General features: G+C 44.0%; 1 protein-coding gene across 2 annotated transcripts in view; it reads right to left on the reverse strand.

The window, feature by feature from the left end:
• Positions 1 to 19840, reverse strand: part of NLRC5 (NLR family CARD domain containing 5) — a 286405-nt gene that overhangs the window by 225153 nt on the left and 41412 nt on the right. For both annotated transcript variants that reach the window (XM_077454771.1, XM_077454764.1), the window contains one exon: positions 10964 to 11238. In XM_077454771.1, coding sequence (XP_077310897.1) covers positions 10964 to 11231 — 268 coding nt within the window. In that variant the 5' untranslated portion in view covers positions 11232 to 11238. The remainder of the gene's footprint in view (positions 1 to 10963; positions 11239 to 19840) is intronic.

The raw sequence follows: 19840 nt of genomic DNA on the forward strand, positions 1-19840 counted from the left end.
AGTGGCGTACTAACTAGGGGGCGGGGGTGCGGTCCGCCCCAGGTGCCACACATTAGGGGGGTGTCAGGTGGCTCCCCTGTATGAAACAGTGAGAAGCTTGGTAGTGCAGCCGATGTGACATGCTGAGCAGGGAGAGGCAGACTGACCCATTGTCACAATGCTCTCACTCTCTGTTAAATTATAACAGCCCAGTGAGTGAGTACAACTCCCCCCCCCCCCCCACAGAGATGGAAGTCTGCATTGGCTCTGCCCCCTCTCTCCCCTGCTGTCCTATCCATGCTCTGTGCAGCCCGTGTGCTGAGCTGTGCTGCTCTGAAAGGAATGTGGGGGGGGGGACATTTAAACAGTGTAAGCAAGAACAGATCCAAGTAAGTTATCAGCGCTGTCCCTGTGTCCAGACTCTGCCCTCTCTCTCTCAAATCTCATTCACTCCCCCTCTTTCCTCTGTTGTCCTCCAGAGTCTTCCCATCATGTTCCTTTACCAGGGTTTACACTAGTGTGTTCATATACATTGCATGTGATTCGCACCGAATTGCTGTGCAAATCACATGCAATGTCTGTGCGATGCAAATTCAGCCATACAAACTGTGCGGCTGAAATCGCATTTGCACCAAAATGGTGAGGGACCCTTTTTTTGGTCTGCACTGGAATTGGATTGGATGGGTGTTTACACCTATGCAATCCGATTCTTGCACCATTTCACAGTTCTCACTGCGATTTGCAAACCGATCTGGGGATGTCATCAATTTTTGACACCCATAGCAGCTTGCAAAGGGCAGCGTGAACAGCCAACAAGCAACATGCAATGCAGGAATCCGCACTGGAATCTCGCTGATTCCTGCATCGTATATATGTGAACCAGGACACAAGTGGGTTCACACTGATGCGCTGTGGTTCAGTTGCCTTTAATTTTCACTACAGTACCACAGACTTCTCTTAGGTTACACAGTTTTGCACCATTTTCTGAAAGCGCACCGAATGTCTATACTGAATCTTTCAGAAAACACAGTAAAATTACACGAGCTAATAGATGTCTGTGGGGCTGCAGCTAAAAATTAGGATTATATGCAGAAAAACTGCATATACCCCAGCACTGCAACAAACTCCAGGACACCAGTGTGAACCCAAAGGCTTCAGGGTGCTGTGTAATGTAAAGGGGTCCTGAAGTGCAGGGGGTTGTGTAATGTAAAGGGGTCCAGGATGTGCAGAGGGTTTTGTAATGTAAAGGTGTCCTGAGTTGCAGGGGGTTGTGTAATGTAAAGGGGTCCACAGGTGCAGGGTGCTGTGTAATGTAAAGGGGCCCTGAGGTTCAGGGGGTTGTGAAATGTAAATGGGTCCAGAGGTGCAGGGTGCTGTGTAATGTAAAGGGATCCAAAGGTGCAGAGGATTTTGTAATGTAAAGGTGTCCTGAGGTGCACAGTGCTGTGTAATGTAAAGGGGTCCAGAGGTGCAGGGGGCTGTGTAATGTAATGGGGTCCACAGGTGCAGGGTGCTGTATAATGTAAAGCGGTCCAGGAGGTGCAGAGGGTTTTGTAATGTAAAGGTGTCCTGAGGTGCACAGTGTTGTGTAATGTAAAGGGGTCTAGAGGTTCAGGGGGTTGTGTAATGTAAAGGGGTCTAGAGGTGCAGGGGGTTGTGTAATGTAAAGAGGTCCAGAGGTTCACCGGTTTTGTAATGTAAAGGGATATAGAGCTGCGGGGGGCTGTGCAATGTAAAGGAGTCCAGTTGTGGAGAGGGGGTACAAAGTAGTGACAAAGAGATATTGGGGATGCAGAGGTATGCAAGGGACACAGTGTGGTGTTTTTACATTTTAAAGTGAGGGGGGGTGCCAGATATAGGAGTCGCTCCGGGTGCTGAATGCTCTAGAAACGCCCCTGGTACAGTATAAGGCATCGTTGGTTAATTTTTGTTTTAAAGTTGTCAGATTTAGAAGGATTGATGCAAAATGCGCAAATATAATTTATATTATGGAGAATAAAACAGTAGGAGCTGGAGGATGCCAAAGTTGCTGTTGACAAAGAAGGAACTTTTCCAGGGATATCCCCCTGCTGGAATGCTCAAAATATGTAAGAAGCCTTGCGATGACTCAGCCCACCAGCCCCCCCCCCCCCCCCGATAAATAATTACCACTTTTTTTCAAATGTCTCTTCATGCTGGGTATACACTAGTAGAATTTAACCCCTTGACGACTGGCTCATGCCGATATACATCCTCAGAATGGCACGTACAGGCATATTAGTGTACCTGTACTTCGCCTTTAAGACACAACATTGTGGGCGCAACCACGTGCGTCCGTCACGAGCTCCGTGAGTGTGATTGCGGGTCCCACAGACTCTAGTAAAGGAAAAATATTCCTGCGCCTAGTCAGGGTAGAGGTAGATAGTGTACTGCTGCACACACTGGGAGGGAAATGTCTGAACCCAGGGGAGTAAAAAATAAAGAAGAGGAGGTAGTGGTGCGCTGTACTATGGTGGGATATGCCTATCAACGAGGGCAATATACTGAATACACAGTTCAGGAGGTACAACATAAAATTTAGGGTAAACTGAATACGTAAAAACACAACATATATGTGAGCCTGTGCGGCATATTAAAGTATTGGTACTTTTAGTGTTAATAAATAGTATAGAGCATCAATATACAAAATACGATATAAAAACCAACAATATAAAAATAAAATTAAAAATATAAATTCCAAAGTGCAGCGTGTTGCGATAACAAAAATCGCATAAAGTGCAAGTGCTCTAGTGTGATGCACATAGGCAATCCTTCAAGTATACACAGAAATATTGTGACAAACAATACCGGTGTATTGAACAAATGTCCGTTTCAAGTGCAAAGTGCTGCGATTATTCCTGTAATCGCACAGAGTGTGAATGCTTCAACATAATAATTTGTGAAAATTGTGGGAATATTGCGATGGAAAGGGCAGTGGTGCTGGTGATGGGGGATATATCCTTCGTGGTTCCGTGTATTCTGATGATAGGTGTCCCCTTACCTTACCGCTGTAAGGTAACAGCATATATAAAGATCTTTAGGATCCTTTGGCGGTGTTTCCCTTTAGTATGTAGTTCCCAGGTCCTGACAAATGATGTTGTCCACCATAATGTCGCAGTCACGATAAAAATCACAGATTGGCGCCAAAAAAAATGATTAATAAAAATGCCATAAAACTGTCCCCTATTTTGTAGACGCTATAACGTTTGTGCAAACCAATCAATAAACGCTTATTGCGATTTTTTTTTACCAACAATATGTGGAAGAATACGTATCCGTCTAAACAGAGGGAAATTTTATTTTTACTGGGATATTTATTATAGCAAAAAGTTAAAAATATTGCGCTTTTTTTCAAAATTGACACTTTTTTTTGTTTATAGCGCAAAAAACTAAAAACCGCAGAGGTGATCAAATACCACCAAAAGAAAGCTCTATTTGTGGGGAAAAAAGGACGTCAATTTTGTTTTGGAGCCACGTCGCACGACCGCAGAATTGTCAGTTAAAGCGACACAGTGCTGAATCTCAAAAAGTGCCCTGGTCTTTGGCCAGCCAAATGGTCCGGGGCTCAAGTGGTTAAAATGAAAATTCTTAGTACACTCAACATCCCGATGAATGTCATTTGAAAGTATTTAAAATTCTGTTTACTTTTAACATTTGATTTTGGTGTGAATAGACTTTCTCAAACGAAAACTGCACACACTGTTAGAATTTTGTTCATTGAAGAAAAAATTTCCATTCTGTTGAGGTAAACAAAACCAACTTCAATGTGATCCCACTAATAATTAGAAAAATCAAATGACCATTGTTAGTATTTGTAAACCTCTGACATGAAATATGAACAAAGCATATCCCTCTATAGTGTGTGCTTGTCTGAATTAAGAGCTCTAAGTGTAATTTCTGTCTGCTGCCTTGTTCCTCCTCTATCTGCACTCCTTACTTCTGCAGTCACTTTTGTAAAAGTTTTCCTGACAGTGACCTGTTATCTCTTCGTGTGGCACTCAGGGTATAAGGGGTATACAGGTGGGTTCCTTGGCATCTGCTGCTGAGAGTGTTGGCAAGGGATGGAGGCCGTCCCGGCTCCTGCAATGTCTCAAAAAGAAAAGGGGTGGTCCCTGATACCGCACATTGAGAAATCCTATGGAGGTGAACAGAGTGGCAACCTCAGCCTGGACTCCGACCAGGCCACGCCCCCCATGTGTTTCGCTCCGCCCCCTGGAGCACAGTCATGGGGAAGTTTTGCTGACACCAAGAGAAAAAAGAGTGAAGCTCCATGCACACTAGCATTTTTTATAAGCTCAAAAAATGATGTGTCGGCTTGTAGTAGCGCTTTAGTAGTTTTTAGAAGCTTTTAGGAGGATTTAGAGGCCCTAGAATTTTATAAGCCTTTTTACAATACATGCAGAAAAAAACGTACTGGAAAAAAACTGTTAGGAGCATTTTAGTAGCGTTTAGGAGCATTTAAAGTTTATTTTCTGCTCGGAAAATGCTCCCAAAAACTCTACAAAAATATTTTTTTCCTGCCCCTAAACGCTGAAGCTTGAAAAACGCTTCTAGCATAAAATAGTGTGCAGGAACACATAGGATAATGCCGTGTACACACGACCGGACTTTCCGGCAGACTAGGTCCAGCGGTCTTCCCGACGGACTTTGGGCGGAGTTTCGGCGGACTTTCTGAACGAACGGACTTGGCCAAACACAATCATACCAAAGTCCAATGGATTTGACCGTGATGACGTACGACCGGACTAGAATAAGGAAGTTCATAGCCAGTAGTCAATAGCTGACTTAACGCCGGTTTCTGTCCATCTGACTAGCATAGAGACGAAGGGATTTTTCGACCGGACTCGAGTCCGTCGGAAAGATTTGAAACATGTTCTTAATTTTAAAGTCCGTCTGATTTTACGACAGCAAAGGTCTGCGATGGAGCCCACACACGGTCGAATTGTCTGACGGATTTGTTCCTTTGGACCTTTGCTTTTCGAAAAGTCCGGCCGTGTGTACACGGCATAACACTCAGCTTCTAGGAGCAGTAAAAAAAAATCATAATTGCTTCTAGGCGCATAAAAAAATGCCAGTGTGCATGGAGCCTGACAGCAGAGGAGCCAGGGCAGTCTTTAATATTGATTGGACCCTGGGCAAAAATTTCCTTGGGCCCTTCCATGCAATTTTACTCTTCTGAATGCTGTTTTTTGCATGTAAACACAGGGTCTGCAGGTGAGTCATCTGTACACAACAACAGGGCAGAGCTGGGCAGCATTATTACCGGCACTTCACACTGAGATATCGGGACACAGCACAGGACTAACATTTCAAGAGACAAGGGAATTTAAACCAGGATAGTTGGAAAGTATGAGGCAGCTGCTTTGGGCCCCACAACAATGACAGGGCCCAGGGCAGCTGCCCCTTTTGCCCTGCCTTAAAGACGGCCCTGGGAGGAGCTCCAGCTGATTGACAGTCTCAGCTCTGTTCCTGTGTGCTGTGTAAAGGGGGTGTGTCCTATCCCTCCAATAAGCTATCAGAGCTCTCCTCACTGAGCCCCAAAGAGGGTAATTTCAACTACCCGCCCCCTTTTTTTGACAACTTCAGACAATATCCTACTAGTGTATTCCACTAGCTTTGGACTATGACAAACTGAAGTAAAAGGGTGGGCAGACACTGGTTCAGTTTTTTACTGTTTCCACTTCTGCCTGTCTCAAAAAAGCATGGGGAACTCCTGCAAAGTGTACCTTTTACAAAAAGGGCTGCTGCTGTTGAAATTGCACTGGGATTATGTTATGTGGAGGGATTAGGTTCAGAGTTTGCACAACTTTCTCTATAACTTTCTCTTTATTATACCCGGGCAGCTCCAGTTTCAGGTATTGTTTATAGCAATGTGTATGTACGGTATTTGTGTGCTTGTTGCTGTACATTACTAGACTGTTGAGATTCCTCTGACATTGTTTGCATTGATCTATGTAGCTGTTTGTTTGAGTAATAAAACGAAAGCGCTTGTCTCAGACAACCATTACTGTTCTTAGCAGACAGGAAGATATTTTTACTGCTAAGCTACTCTGTTGGTTTTAACCTCACGTTATTTAACGATTTAACTACTTCTTTGCTGTACATCAAAATGAAAGAGGAACTACAGTCTGTTCACATAATTTGTAATAAAAACATCTTTGCCATTCTGAAGCTTCCCTCCAATCACTTTGCATATTATTTTATATATACTGTGATTCTGTACTTGCCAAATATGCTGCAGAAATCTCCCTCCACTAAGTCTGGCTGCAACCATTTTAACTGTGGGCAGCTGAAGCTGCTGCCTGTTCACTTCCTGGATTTTCACAGACACACACCTCCAGCTCTGCAGCTCTCATTGGCCCTCTTATGACTCACGCCCCCTCCCTTCTTTGCAAACTCTCATGAGAGTGAGAGAGAGTGCTGTGCATGATGTCATAAGCCTAGGCTTTTTTCCAGACAAGAAACAGGAAGTGGGCTGTAAAAGGTATTTACTGGCAGAAAAAAAAAAATACTATCCAAAGTTAAAACAACAAGGGCAGAAGATTTAATAGATGGAAAGATGAAAAAATTGAAGCTCCACTTTAATGTAGTACAAATATATTAGACAGACTTTTGCAAACTATTAGGGTTGCCACCTAATGATGGACGAACTTCCGACGGGACGTTTCACGAACACGAACCGCGAATGCGGGCATAAGTTTGCGAACCGCACTTTAATGTAGTACAAATATATTAGACAGACTTTTGCAAACTATTATGGTTGCCACCTAATGATGGACGAACTTCTGACGGGACGTTTCGCGAACGCGAACGCGAACCGCGAACGCGGCCAAAAGTTTGCGAACCGCAAAGTTTGCGGCGGATCCCATTGACTTTAATGGCAGGCGAATCTTAAAAACCTCCAGGTCATATTTTCAGCCACAAAATACTTACTAGCTGTGCACACATAGTCCCACCACATGGACACTGACATAACAAAAGTATTACGTGAATCTGTGATCGACAACGACAAGCATTCTTTTTTTTATCTGTGAAATTTTGACAATTCAGTAGCGCATAAAAGCCATGGAGGAGAGGCAAGGTCAGGGCAGGCTATGAAGGGGGTGCAGGAGATGATCAATGCCACAGTCAGGGCAGCGCAGTCCTGTGCCAGTGTCCCAGTGTGCCAACCTGTGCTTGAGCCCCTCCCTCTGCCCGGCCCTTACCCCCACCTATGCAGGGCTCCACTGCGGTGGTCCGGAGGTGCCAGTCCAGTGCTGATCCTCAGCCATGGTGCTGGCACTGCCTGCTGACTGGCTTCTCCGCTGCTATCTCCCTCACTGTCTGAAACCAGCACCGCGATAGAGACTGAGCACTGACACCAGCACCATGATAGAGACTGAGCACTGACACCAGCACCGAGATAGAGAGCACTGACACCAGCACCGAGAGAGTGAGAGCACTAACACCAGCACCAAGATAGAGAGCACTGGCACCAGCACCGTGATAGAGAGCACTGACACCAGCACCGTGATAGAAAGCACTGACACCAGCACCGTGATAGAGAGCACTGACACCAGAACCGTGATATATTATATGATTTCTATGTTTGAAAGAAAGTATATTATACGTGTACAACCCTATATACTGTACAACTATACTGTAAAAGGACCTTTGTGGACCTAGTAGCTAGTGATTTGCAGACTATCCCTGCTCCAAACACCAAACTGTCCCTCAGTCCCTACACTGATAAAAGACAGCTGCAGAATCGGGCAGCAATCAGCTCAGCAGCACAGCAGTCAAGTATAATAGGCTTTCTATATTTGAAAGAAAGTATATTATACGTGTACAACCCTATATACTGTACACCTATACCAGTCCTTAAAAGAACGTTTGTGGACCTAATAGTAATAGCTAGTGAGTAAACTGACTGTCCCTGCTCCACACACCAAACTGTCCCTCAGTCCCTACACTGACAAAAGACAGCTGCAGAATCGGTCAGCAGTGCACTCAGCAATCACCAGCACAGCAGTCAGCAGCAGTGCACCAGAACCCTATATACTGTACACCTATACCAGTCCTTAAAAGGGCTTTTGTGGACCTAATAGCTAGTGATTTGTGTCACTACCGTCTGTCCCTGCTCCACACAGCAACCTCTCCCTACACTGACAAAAGACAGAATGTAAAATGGCCGCCAGATCAGGTCTATTTATAAGTTAGGGGGAATGTCCAATTGTCCATGTGCTGAAATGTCTCAATTGGCTGTCCTGTACCCCATAATGGATGTGTCATCATGGGTCAAAGTTCTTTCACAATGTAAATGCATATGTCTGCCGCACGAACAGTGGCAGAAGTCCGCCGGTTTGGCGAATCGGCAACATGCAAAATTTGCAGCGAACCGACTGCGGGGCGAACCGCAAGGCCATCCCTATTGCCACCTTTTCTTCAAGCCAAACCTGAACACTTTAGTAGCGCATGGTATTTAATTTTGTAGTATACACTATAAGAATAAAAGACCTGTGACAATCCCGGACATGCATACAGTTGCAGAGATAAAGAGAGCGGGATGGGTTCTGCACCAGCTGGTAAACTGGTATGTAAATGAGACGTGCACATGGAAGGGGGTGGTGGGGTGGAATCCTTCGCAGTGAGCAACCTATGTTGTTAAGGGAAAAGGGAGGCGTTTGTTCACTATAATGGTCACTTCCTGTCATCCTCATCCCTCTGCAATAGACTGATTCTCTCTGTCTGCATAGAGGGAGCCAAAGTCTGGTCTGAATGTGTCTAGGTTTCAAGCGGACTGAAACCCAGACATATAATTAAAAAAACCAAGACTGTGGTGAATCCTGGACAGATGGTAACCCTACAAACTATGTAGCCTTAGAGATGGGTTGATAACAAGAAGGTATATAATAAGCATCCCCTTCATACACTAATAAAAGCTTGCTGCACACAGAGTGCCAGATACTCAAATTTGTGCTATATATGCGTGAGTCCTTCATGTAGTCTACACATCACAATATGGTGCAAGATAACTGGTGTCAAACTGATCTCCAGGGTTTTATTTGTTATACCCCATACACACGAGCGGAATTCCGCTCAAGCTTGGCTTGCATACACGGTCACACAAAAGTTCTCTGAATTTTTGACCGTTAAGAACACGTGACGTACAACACTATGACTAGCCGAGAAAATTATGTTTAATGCTTCCGAGCATGCGTCGAATTGAGAACATTCTCTCAATCTTTTGCTGGCCAAAATTCTGCCAGCAAAAGTCCGATGGAGCATACACACAATAACATTTTCAGACCAAAAGGGCATCTGACTTTTGCTGGCAGAATTTCCAATCGTGTGTAGGGGGCATTAGTGTTTTAAAATGTATTTAAAAGAGAGGTACAACCAGTCTCATTTGGCTGTACTTCTCCTGTGGCTCACAGGAGTGCAGTTTGTTCTGCACTCCTGTGACCCGTTAAAGTCTGTTGTTGGATGACGTCACAGAGCCGGTCCAGGCTCAGGCAAGATCGCAACAATGAAGTCAGGATCTGCCCATACTCCTGGACTGGCACTTGGCTCAGCCGCCGGACAATCCGCCCGTGTGTGCGCTCCGGCAGACTTTTTCTTCCAAAAAGTCCGACGGACTTAGAAAGAAGCTTTGACTCAAAATTGTCAGCCGGACTCGGCAGTCGGGTGGACAATCCACCGGCCTGTGTGCTAGACCGCCGGACTTTTGAAATTAATGGACTTGCCCACACACGGAGTAAAGTCCATTCATTTTGAACGTGGCTCCAAGTAGACGGGACTAGCGCAGGAAGTCAATGTCGCTGCCTTCATCGGCAAGATTGACACCTCGCGAGCCCCATCATCTGGTATGGATTTAAAGGGGAACCCCTACGGCGAAAGAACGGCGTAGGGGTCCCCCCAAAGACCATAGCAGACCCTTATCCGAGCATGCAGCCCGGCCGGTCAGGAAAGGGGGTTGGGACGAGCAAGCGCACCTCCTGAGCCATACCAGGCCGCGTGCCCTCAACATGGGGGGGTGCTTTGGGGCCCTACACACGATTGGACTTTCCAGCAGAAAGTCGGAATCCGTTGGACAATTCGATCGTGTGTGGGCTCCAGCTGACTTTTTTTCCCCAAAAGTCAGACGGACGTAGAAATAAAAAATGTTTCAAATCTATCCGACGGACTAAAAATCTTGAAAACCATTCGTCTGTGTGCTACGGACCCAATACGACGCAAGGGCATCTATTGGCTACTGGCTATTGAACTTCCTTGTTTAGTCCCGTTTACGTCATCACATTCAAAATGAATGGACTTTCAAGCTGACTTAGTCCGATCGTGTGTGGCCAAGTGCGTTTCGTTCAGAGAGTCCGTTGGACCTCCGCCGAAAGGCAGACGTGAAGACCGTCGGACCTAGTCCGTCGAAAAGTCCAGTCGTGTGTACGCGGCATTAGAAACCATTCCCAATTCTATGTAAAAGACTGGCCATACATTTTGCTATTTACTTTCCTTCAACCACCAGTTAAAAGAAAAGAAAATTGCTTAATTCCCCCATCAGCACAGTGTTGATGGGGAATCCCTCCTGCAGCTTTTGTATTCTGAACAGTGGGAGGTTTCCATCAGAACACAATGATCACTGCTGCAAGCAATAGCCACAGCAGTGAACGTAGAAAAAAGACCCGACAGTCTGGTTGTACTGAAGTCGACCATTAGATCGACTCCAACACAACAAGCCTGCTCATAGATTGGTTTAAATTCTGCCAGTACCTGCTGAACCAGCCAAATTTCGATCTGTTTATGGCTGGCTTAAGTAACATTTCGCTACTCAATACAAAATGAATTAACCCTTTCCCATTCTATGTACAGTATATCTAATTAACCCTTCTCTACACAAAACTATCGAACCCTTACCCATGCTATACAAAACCCAAGCAATGGCTGCAGTTGAGCTTTCCAACTATCCCCCCATGCACAAAATTAGACTAACCTCCAGCCAGGCTGATGAGTTGCGCCTCAAGATCCAGAGGAAGTTGACAGTACATGCAGATGTAGTCTATAAGCTCCCTCCATTCTGCAGTGTGGAAGCTCCTCACTTGTTGGATAATGGCGGAGACCTTTCCTCTGTCATCTGTCATCTGAAATGCATGGCTTAAGTCTGCACCAGGAAGACGTTCTTGCACGGTCTCCACCAGCCAAGCAACATTCGGGCAAAGAAATTCCTCCAACCGGGGTATGGCATTTTCTATATCTTCCATTTTGAAACTGAAAGAGAAGATTATTTTTACACATCTAATTTTTCTTCTATACTCAAAAAAATAAAAACTCCAGTGAAGCAGGTCATTGCATGGTTTAATTATAATTATTACAAAATTTTAAGTTGACAGGTTTGTGAAGTGATGGACATACCCTTATGAGGTGCTCACCACTACCGTGCTACAAGGTTGCACAGGATAAGTGACAACACCGGGCATGCAGAGCCTGGAAACATTCTGCCACTTCTCCAGCTCCTGGTTGTTCTTTGGGTGTAACCACACTTGTGATGGCTACCAAGAGTTTCTAAAGCTGTATCACATATGTTTTTTCATGTAAAGAAAATACATACTAAATAATGTGTATTAGTAACACATTAGTAACACACAACCGGAATTTTCGAATATAACGATCGTGTATGGGCTCCAGCGGACTTTTTTTCCCAAAAGTCAGACGGACCTAGAAATAAAACATGTTTCAAATCTTTCCAACGGACTCGAGTCTAAAAATCTGTTCGTCTGTATGCTAGTCCGACGGACAAAAACTGATGCTAGGGCATCAGTCCGTTCGTTCGGAAAGTCCATCAGAACTCCGCCAAAAATCCATCGGGAAGACCGTTGGACCTAGTCTGTCGAAAAGTCTGCTCGTGTGTACATGGCATTACAGGTATTTCTCACCTCTCACAGGGAACACTCCTACCAACACTTCCTTCATCTACTTTTCTCTCCAGAATGGCAATGCCATCTTTGTTTGAACATCATCCAAGGTCACCATCTAGTTCCCACATACACTATTCAATTTACACTCTTAAATCTTTTTTGTTCAGCCTACAGGCTGAATTGATACAATCTAAGAGATTACTCCATCCATGCTACAGAGCATTGATGAACAAATCTCCCGCTGCGATTATTGTATTCTTACATGAAATTTAGTTTGCTATAGTACTGAGTATCATTGCCAATTGTGTTTTTTAAAGAAATTCTTGTTTTTCCTTGCATGGATGTGATCCAGCAATGGCTACTGTACATGGCATTTTTCAGGGTGTTTTTTCTGATTGTGACAACAATAGACCATGCCTGTGTAATGTGTGCTTAAATACAACAATGGCAGCTGCTCTGTCTATTTTGTTGCTCTTTTGGATTTGGTGCACATACAATAAAAGTCTCAGCTTCTGGTTTGTTGCTGTCCCTTAGGAAGGAAAGGGCCTGCGTCAGGGCGAGCCTACTCCCAAGGTGTGCACTGTTACATTAGACCCAGAACTTGGAATGCAGATAGTTTGGAGTTGAAGGTCACAGTTATCAGAGATGTTTTGACATGGCAGTGTGGGTTCCATAACTGGGACTTCGTAGTTTGGAATTAGCGGCCACACTTATCAGAGATGTCTTGACACGGCAGTGTGGCTTCCATAGCTGGGATTTCATAGTTTAGAATTAGGGGGCCACACTTATCAGAGGTGCCTTGACACGGCAGTGTGGCTTCCATAGCTGGGATTTCGTAGCTTAGAATTAGGGACCACACTTATCAGTGGTGCCTTGACACGGCAGTGTGGCTTCCATAGCTGGGATTTCATAGTTTAGAATTAGGGGCCCCACTTATCAGAGGTGCCTTGGCCGGCAGTGTGGCTTCCATAGCTGGGATTTTGTAGCTTAGAATTAGGGGCCACACTTATCCAAGGTGCCTTACACGGCAGTGTGGATTCCATAGCTGGGATTTTGTAGTTTAGAGTTAGGTGCCACACTTATCAGAGATGCCCTAATGTGGTCGTGTGGATTTCACATGTATTTGTATATGTATGCTGGGAAACCCTTCAGTTTGGAACATTTGTACTCTCTATCAAAAGCCCTTGTGACAACACAAGAGCTCAGCTGGGAGACAGGGATGGAGTGTGTTCACCGTAGACCAGGAAGGCCCTGAGCAAGGGTCACCAGGTATGAAATCTGCAGATTAAATAATACAAATTGAAATTACATTAACATGGTAAAGTTTATGGAAACTTGGGAGTGATTGGGGTTAGTTCTACTTTAGTTTATTGTCCTTAAAGCGGAGGTCCACCCACAATTGGCACCTTTCAGGGGGGAGGGGGTGCAGATACCTGTACAGTACAGGTATCTGCACCCACTTCCGGGATAGCTCTCTGCGGAAAGGGGCGTATATTACGCCCCTTTCCACAAGTGCCCACCCCTTTCCGCAAGCGCCCCGCTGCCTGCTGGGAAAACACACAGATCCCAGAGGCAGCGGGGACCGTCCTTATTGCGCAGCGCGGCTCGCGCATGCGCAGTAGGGAACCGGTAAAAAAAAGCCGAAAGGCTCCATTTCCTGATTCCAATACCCAAGATGGCGGCGGCAGCACCCACGAGAAACGATCTACAGATCGGCTTCGGGTGCCGACATCGCGGGCACGCTGGACAGGTAAGTGTCACTATTTTAAAAGTCAGCAGCTGCAGTATTTGTAGCTGCTGGCTTTAAAAAAAAAAAAAAAAACGCGGAGTCCCGGCGGACTCCCGCTTTAAAGTGTATCTTTATCCAAAATGTTACATTTTTTTTTATTTATGTAAAATAAGAAACAGTTGAAACTCCTGTCAAGCTTGGTTTTTCTATGTTTACATTTTGTTGTAGAGATATTCCTCCCCTTCCTGTCAGAAGACACAATGGGAAGTGTAAAAAAATGCAATCTGACGGGAAATGCACGCTTAGTCAGTTGTTATTGGAACACTATTCAGACTAGCTAGAATCAGCAAGACAGAGGGTTTCTCCCCTCTCTGCTCCAGATTCCTTAACCGCCCCACATATATATACTGCGGCAGGGCAGCCTTTTAGCGCAAAATCACGTACCTGATTGGACACAGCAGGAGCCAATCAGTGGCTCTGGCGGCCGCGATGGCAGCCGGGACCCGTCGATTGTTCAGAGGATAGGCAGAATGGCGGTCTGCCTATGTAAACGAGGCAGATCACCATTCTGCCAGAGAGAAAAATAGAGATATTTTGTTTCTGTTAAGCAGAAACACGGATCTCTGTTTTCCTCCAGTGTCAGCATTCCTCCCACAGTTAGAAACAACTCCCTAGGAGCCCTTTGATTAATCCTGGTGTTAACCCCTCCCATTCCAGTGTCATTTATACAGTGACAGTGCTTTTTTTTTTTACCAGTGATCACTGTATTGGTGTCCTTGGTCCCCAAACGGAGTCACTTAGTGTCAGATTTGTCTGCCGCAATGTCGCAGTTCCACTAAAAACCACTAATCGCCGCCATTACTAGTAAAAACAATAAAAATAAAAAGTCCATAAATCTATTTCATAGTTTGCAGGCACTATAACTTTTGAGAAAACCAATCAATATACGCTTATTGGGATTTTTTTTACCAAAAACATGTAGCAGAATACATATTGGCCTAAATTGATGAAGAAATTTGATTTTTTATTTTATTTTATTGGATATGTTTTATAGCAGAAAGTAGAGCTGCATGATTCTGGCTAAAATGAGAATCGCAATTTTTTTGCTTAGAAGATAGATCCCAATTCTCTCACGATTCTCACGGCGTGACATCATCTTTCACATTAAACAAAATAATTGGGCTAACTCTACTGTTTCTGTAAAAAGAAAGGGTTGGGACTTTGACGAAGCATGCGATTTTGGAAGCAACAAGCAGAAGAGCAACAAAAATCAAATAGTGTAGATTTATTAACTATAGATAAATGTATAGCATAGGGCACAAAGATACACATTGTATAATCCATGATCCATCATAAGTAGTAAATATATTGAAGTATTACACATCAAAAACATCAATCCCACAGTTCATACATCAAAAGCATTGACTTCATGTGTAAGCAATTTTGCACATAGTAAAAAATCAATAGAATTAAGTAAAAACATTCCAGAGTCTAGTAAAACTGCATGTTTGGATGTGGTTTGTAGTATTTAAAGCTCTACGCGTTTCGTGGCTACATTGCCACTCATCAGGAGCTGATATATGATGAATATCTGTGGGACGAAAAATGGTGTGCCAACAATTAGTCAGGTTTGTATAATAAATAAGAAAAAATGGGGGAAAAGGGACAGTGCATCCAAATCAAGTACCCATACTTACGGGTCCGGAAATGGCGAGAGGCGCAATCACGGGCAACGGAAGTAGCCAGGAGTGTCAACTGACACGGGAGCTGAGGCAGATAGAGCGTGCGGTGTCGCGATGAGGCAATGTACCATTGATGTGAACCAAAAGTGATCATCACCCTAGGATGAATGATTGAATGTGTGAGTGTAAATTAATTAATTGAGATATCTAAGTGACTGAAATATAATGTGAATAGGATTGGAAAAAGGTGTGGCACAGTTTAAGGAATGTGAGATAGTGAAATCATGTTGAGAACAATGGAAATTCTCCAACGGTGGTAAACACCATCGTGTAAGGATAAATAAAAATTAAATGTGAACTAAATCGACAACAGGAACAAAAACAAAACAAGTGAGTGTTAAAAACAAAAACCACTAAGTGAGTGTACTGTGAAACAATACCTGGGTGTGTTGAACATACTGCTCATTCCATCCAGGTGCCTAGGGCTATCAAAGGCAACAGTAGCCATACTAATAGTGTCCAATAGTCTTGTGCCAGAAGTTATTTGCGCCTCACCGCGGCCGCACGATGCCGCCAACGTCACGCTGGCAATACAAGTAGGGGGGGGACATCGTCGTCCCCCGGGGGAGTCAACCCCCCAGCGAGCGGCGCCAATCGCTAGCTCTCTCCCAACAAGGCACCAGATAAATACACGGCGCCCACGTGATGACGTCAACCACGTGACGCCGGAAAGCGTGACGTCGATGCGCAGCGTGGAAAACGCCCAATCCCCCAGCAGGGAGGAGGGGGCGGGAGCCCCGGTGCGCATCGCAGCTCCCATAGTCAGAGGAAAACCACCAACCACAAAACCAAAGCCGTAGAACCTGCGCCCCATACCACAGCAGACCCGGGTTAGGTATAGTATGGTAAAGAAAACTAAAACGTTGCACCTGCATTATCATGAAAGGAATTTAATCATGACCATATCCTGCAATATTGCAGTAAAAGGAGCTAAATCTGACATGAGGATATCATGTCAAATAGCATATCCTAAGTCCCATTCCACAGTAGTTACGGGGACAGGGAAAGAGGAAAATAAGCCTAGCACATTGAAATATATGTGCTGGCTAAACGGCTACACCAAGAATCGCATGCTTCCATCCCTGGTTCATATAGATTGCAGAGAAAATGTTGGGACTTTAAATGAGGCCAAATGACCTCCATCCCTATTGATACGGTAAAAAGAAAGGGTTGGGACTTTGACGAAGCATGCGATTTTGGAAGCAACAAGCAGAAGAGCAACAAAAATCAAATAGTGTAGATTTATTAACTATAGATAAATGTATAGCATAGGGCACAAAGATACACATTGTATAATCCCTGATCCATCATAAGTAGTAAATATATTGAAGTATTACACATCAAAAACATCAATCCCACAGTTCATACATCAAAAGCATTGACTTCATGTGTAAGCAATTTTGCACATAGTAAAAAATCAATAGAATTAAGTAAAAACATTCCAGAGTCTAGTAAAACTGCATGTTTGGATGTGGTTTGTAGTATTTAAAGCTCTACGCGTTTCGTGGCTACATTGCCACTCATCAGGAGCTGATATATGATGAATATCTGTGGGACGAAAAATGGTGTGCCAACAATTAGTCAGGTTTGTATAATAAATAAGAAAAAATGGGGGAAGTGTATTTTTCCCAAAAAATTGCGTTTGAAAGACCACTGTGCAAATACAGTGTGAAATATTGCAACAATCGCCATTTTATTCCTTAGGGCCTCTGATAAAAAATATATATAATGTTTGGGGGTTCCAAGTAATTTTCTAGCAAAAAAAATCAGATTTTAACTGTAAGAAACAAGTGTCAGAAAAAGGTTTAGCCTTTAAGTGGTTAAACTTCCTGCATATTCACACAGAAGTTTTATCACTTTGATCTAAGAGGGAAGAGTTACAATGATGTTAAACACTTGGCAGACTGCCCTGTTTGGCAGACTTCCAGAGTAAGCAGAGAACTCTCTATACTTGTTACATGAAAGAATCGCAGCTCTAGCAGAAAGTAAAAAAAATAAAAACCTCAGAGGTGATCAAATAGCACCAAAAGAAAGCTCTATTTGTGGGAAAAAAGGACCTCAATTTTATTTGGGTACAGCGTCACATGACCGCGCCATTGTCAACCACTTCAGCCCCAGTAGGTTTTACCCCCTTCCTGACCAAAGCACTTTTTGCGATACGGCACTGCGTCGCTTTAACTGACAATTGCGCAGTTGTGCGACGTTGCACCCAAAAAAAATTGACGTGCTTTTTTCCCACAAATAGAGCTTTCTTTTGGTGGTATATGATCATCCCTGCGGTTTTTATGTTTTGCGCTATAAACAAAAAAAGAGCGACAATATTGAAAAAAAAGCAATATTCTTTACTATTTGCTATAATAAATACCCCCCCCAAAAAAAAAATATATAACAAAACTTATTTCTTTCTCAGTTTAGGCCGATATGTATTCTTCTACATATTTTTGGTAAAAAAAAATCACAATAACGTATACTGATTGGTTTGCACAAAAGTTATAGCGTCTACAAAAAAGGGGATAGATTTATGGCATTTTTATTATTAATTTTTATTTTATTAGTAATGGTGGCGATCTCCGATTTTTATCATGACTGCGTCATTGTGGCGGACACATCGGACACTTTTGACACTATTTTGGGACCATTGTCATTTATACAGCGATCAGTGCTATAAAAATGCACTGATTATTGTGTAAATGACACTGGCATGGAAAAGGTTAAAGACTAGGAGGCGATCAAGGGGTTAAGTGTGTCCTAGGGAGTGATTCTAACTGTGCGGGTTGGGCTACCACTAACATGACAGCGATCACTGCTCCTGATGACAGGGAGCAGTAGATCTCTGTCACGTCACTAGGCAGAACACGGAAATGCCTTGTTCTGCCGCTCCGTTGCCCGATCGCGGGCCCACGGCGGGCATGGTCACAGAGTATGAGGTGGGCGCGCACGTGCCCACAATGCCGCAATTTAAAGGGGACGTATCTGTACACCCATTTTCCCAGCCGTGTCATTGTGCTGATGTACATCATCGTGCGGTGGTCGGCATGTGGTTAAAGCAACGCAGTGCCATATCGCAAAAAATGGCCTGGTCAGGAAGGGGATAAAACCTTCTGAAGCTGCGTGGTTAAAGGAGATATATCATCTTTTAAACGTTTTTTTTTTTTTTACATATGGGAAATTGATCCATTTAATATAAATAATCCTATTAATGAGTAAGTTTTTTTTTGTTTTGTTTTTTAAAGGATTTTTTATTTAATGATTGTAGACGGTGCAGCCACATTTGCTCATTAGAAATGGCTCTGCTGGCACACAATGGTTGTGTATCGCTGATTCTATTATCCCACTGCAAGTTCATTATACAGTGTCTGTCAGGTTGAAAACATTAGGCTCTCTGCCATCTGTAATGACATCATCTATCCATAATTCTCTGGCAACTACGGTTTCCAAGGCTTTAATTCACAGGCTGGAACTTGGAAGCCATGTTTTTGGATCCTTTTAAAAAAAAAGGTATTTTTTATTATTTTATAAGCCAACCCTAAATTAATCTGGTAACTTTGGGTTAGATTGTAGACAATCCCACACACATAAGGACATTCGGAGGTATATGGATGGCCATACAGCTGCTTTCACCCAAAGTAATCAATTTCTCAATACCCTGCCCCAACACAGTTTATTGCTGCCCTTCTCCATACCCTGAGGCCAATCGCTGTCTTTTAGCTGTCAATCGACCAATCAACAGTACATTCATTGCAACGGCTGTCTTGTGATGACAGCCGCAGAGAAGTCTGACCATATACTCTTATGCCGCGTACACACAGTCGGACTTGCCAACGGGATAAGTTCCATCGGCATTTCCGATGGATTTTTTCCAATGGATGTTCTAAATGGACATTTAGAACATGTTCTCTATCTAATTCTGTCGGAAATGGCGACAGAAAAAGTCAGATGGGGAATACACAGGATCGGATTATCCGACCAAAAGCTCCCATCGGACATTTTGTCGGAAAGTCCGAACGCGTGTACGCACCATTGGATTTCTCTTGTTCAGCCTACGGATTGATGAATCTCCTTCTGCCAGCTATTGTACTCTGACAGTGAGGACCCTCAGCTGTCAGAAAATCGGAACAGTGATTCAAGCTGATTGGCTATAGTCACTGTTTTACCAAAATGTTTCAGATTGAAAGCTTTTGGGTGGAGTGCTTCCCACAGGGCTATCCACAACTTGAATTTGGGCTGCAACCAGAATGTTCTGTGTATGGACAGTTTAAAACATTAAACGCACCCACCCACCCTGGCCTGCCTTTTAAACACCAAGAGGGGGTAGGAAGGATCAGTGTTCATGTGACCACTGTGATTGGCTGTCACAGTGGTCACATGATCGGGGGCTGGTCTCGCCGGATACGGAACGTAGTTTGAGCTAAGAGCTGTCTTTGATAGCTTGGTCTCTGTGCTGGGAGTGGGCAGCAAGCACGTTCTCAGAACAGATACACCAG

The sequence above is a fragment of the Lithobates pipiens genome, unplaced genomic scaffold (genome assembly GCF_037356315.1).
Source record: "Lithobates pipiens isolate NorthernLeopardFrog02 unplaced genomic scaffold, aLitPip1_a1.2 Scaffold_10, whole genome shotgun sequence".
NCBI lineage: Eukaryota > Metazoa > Chordata > Amphibia > Anura > Ranidae > Lithobates > Lithobates pipiens.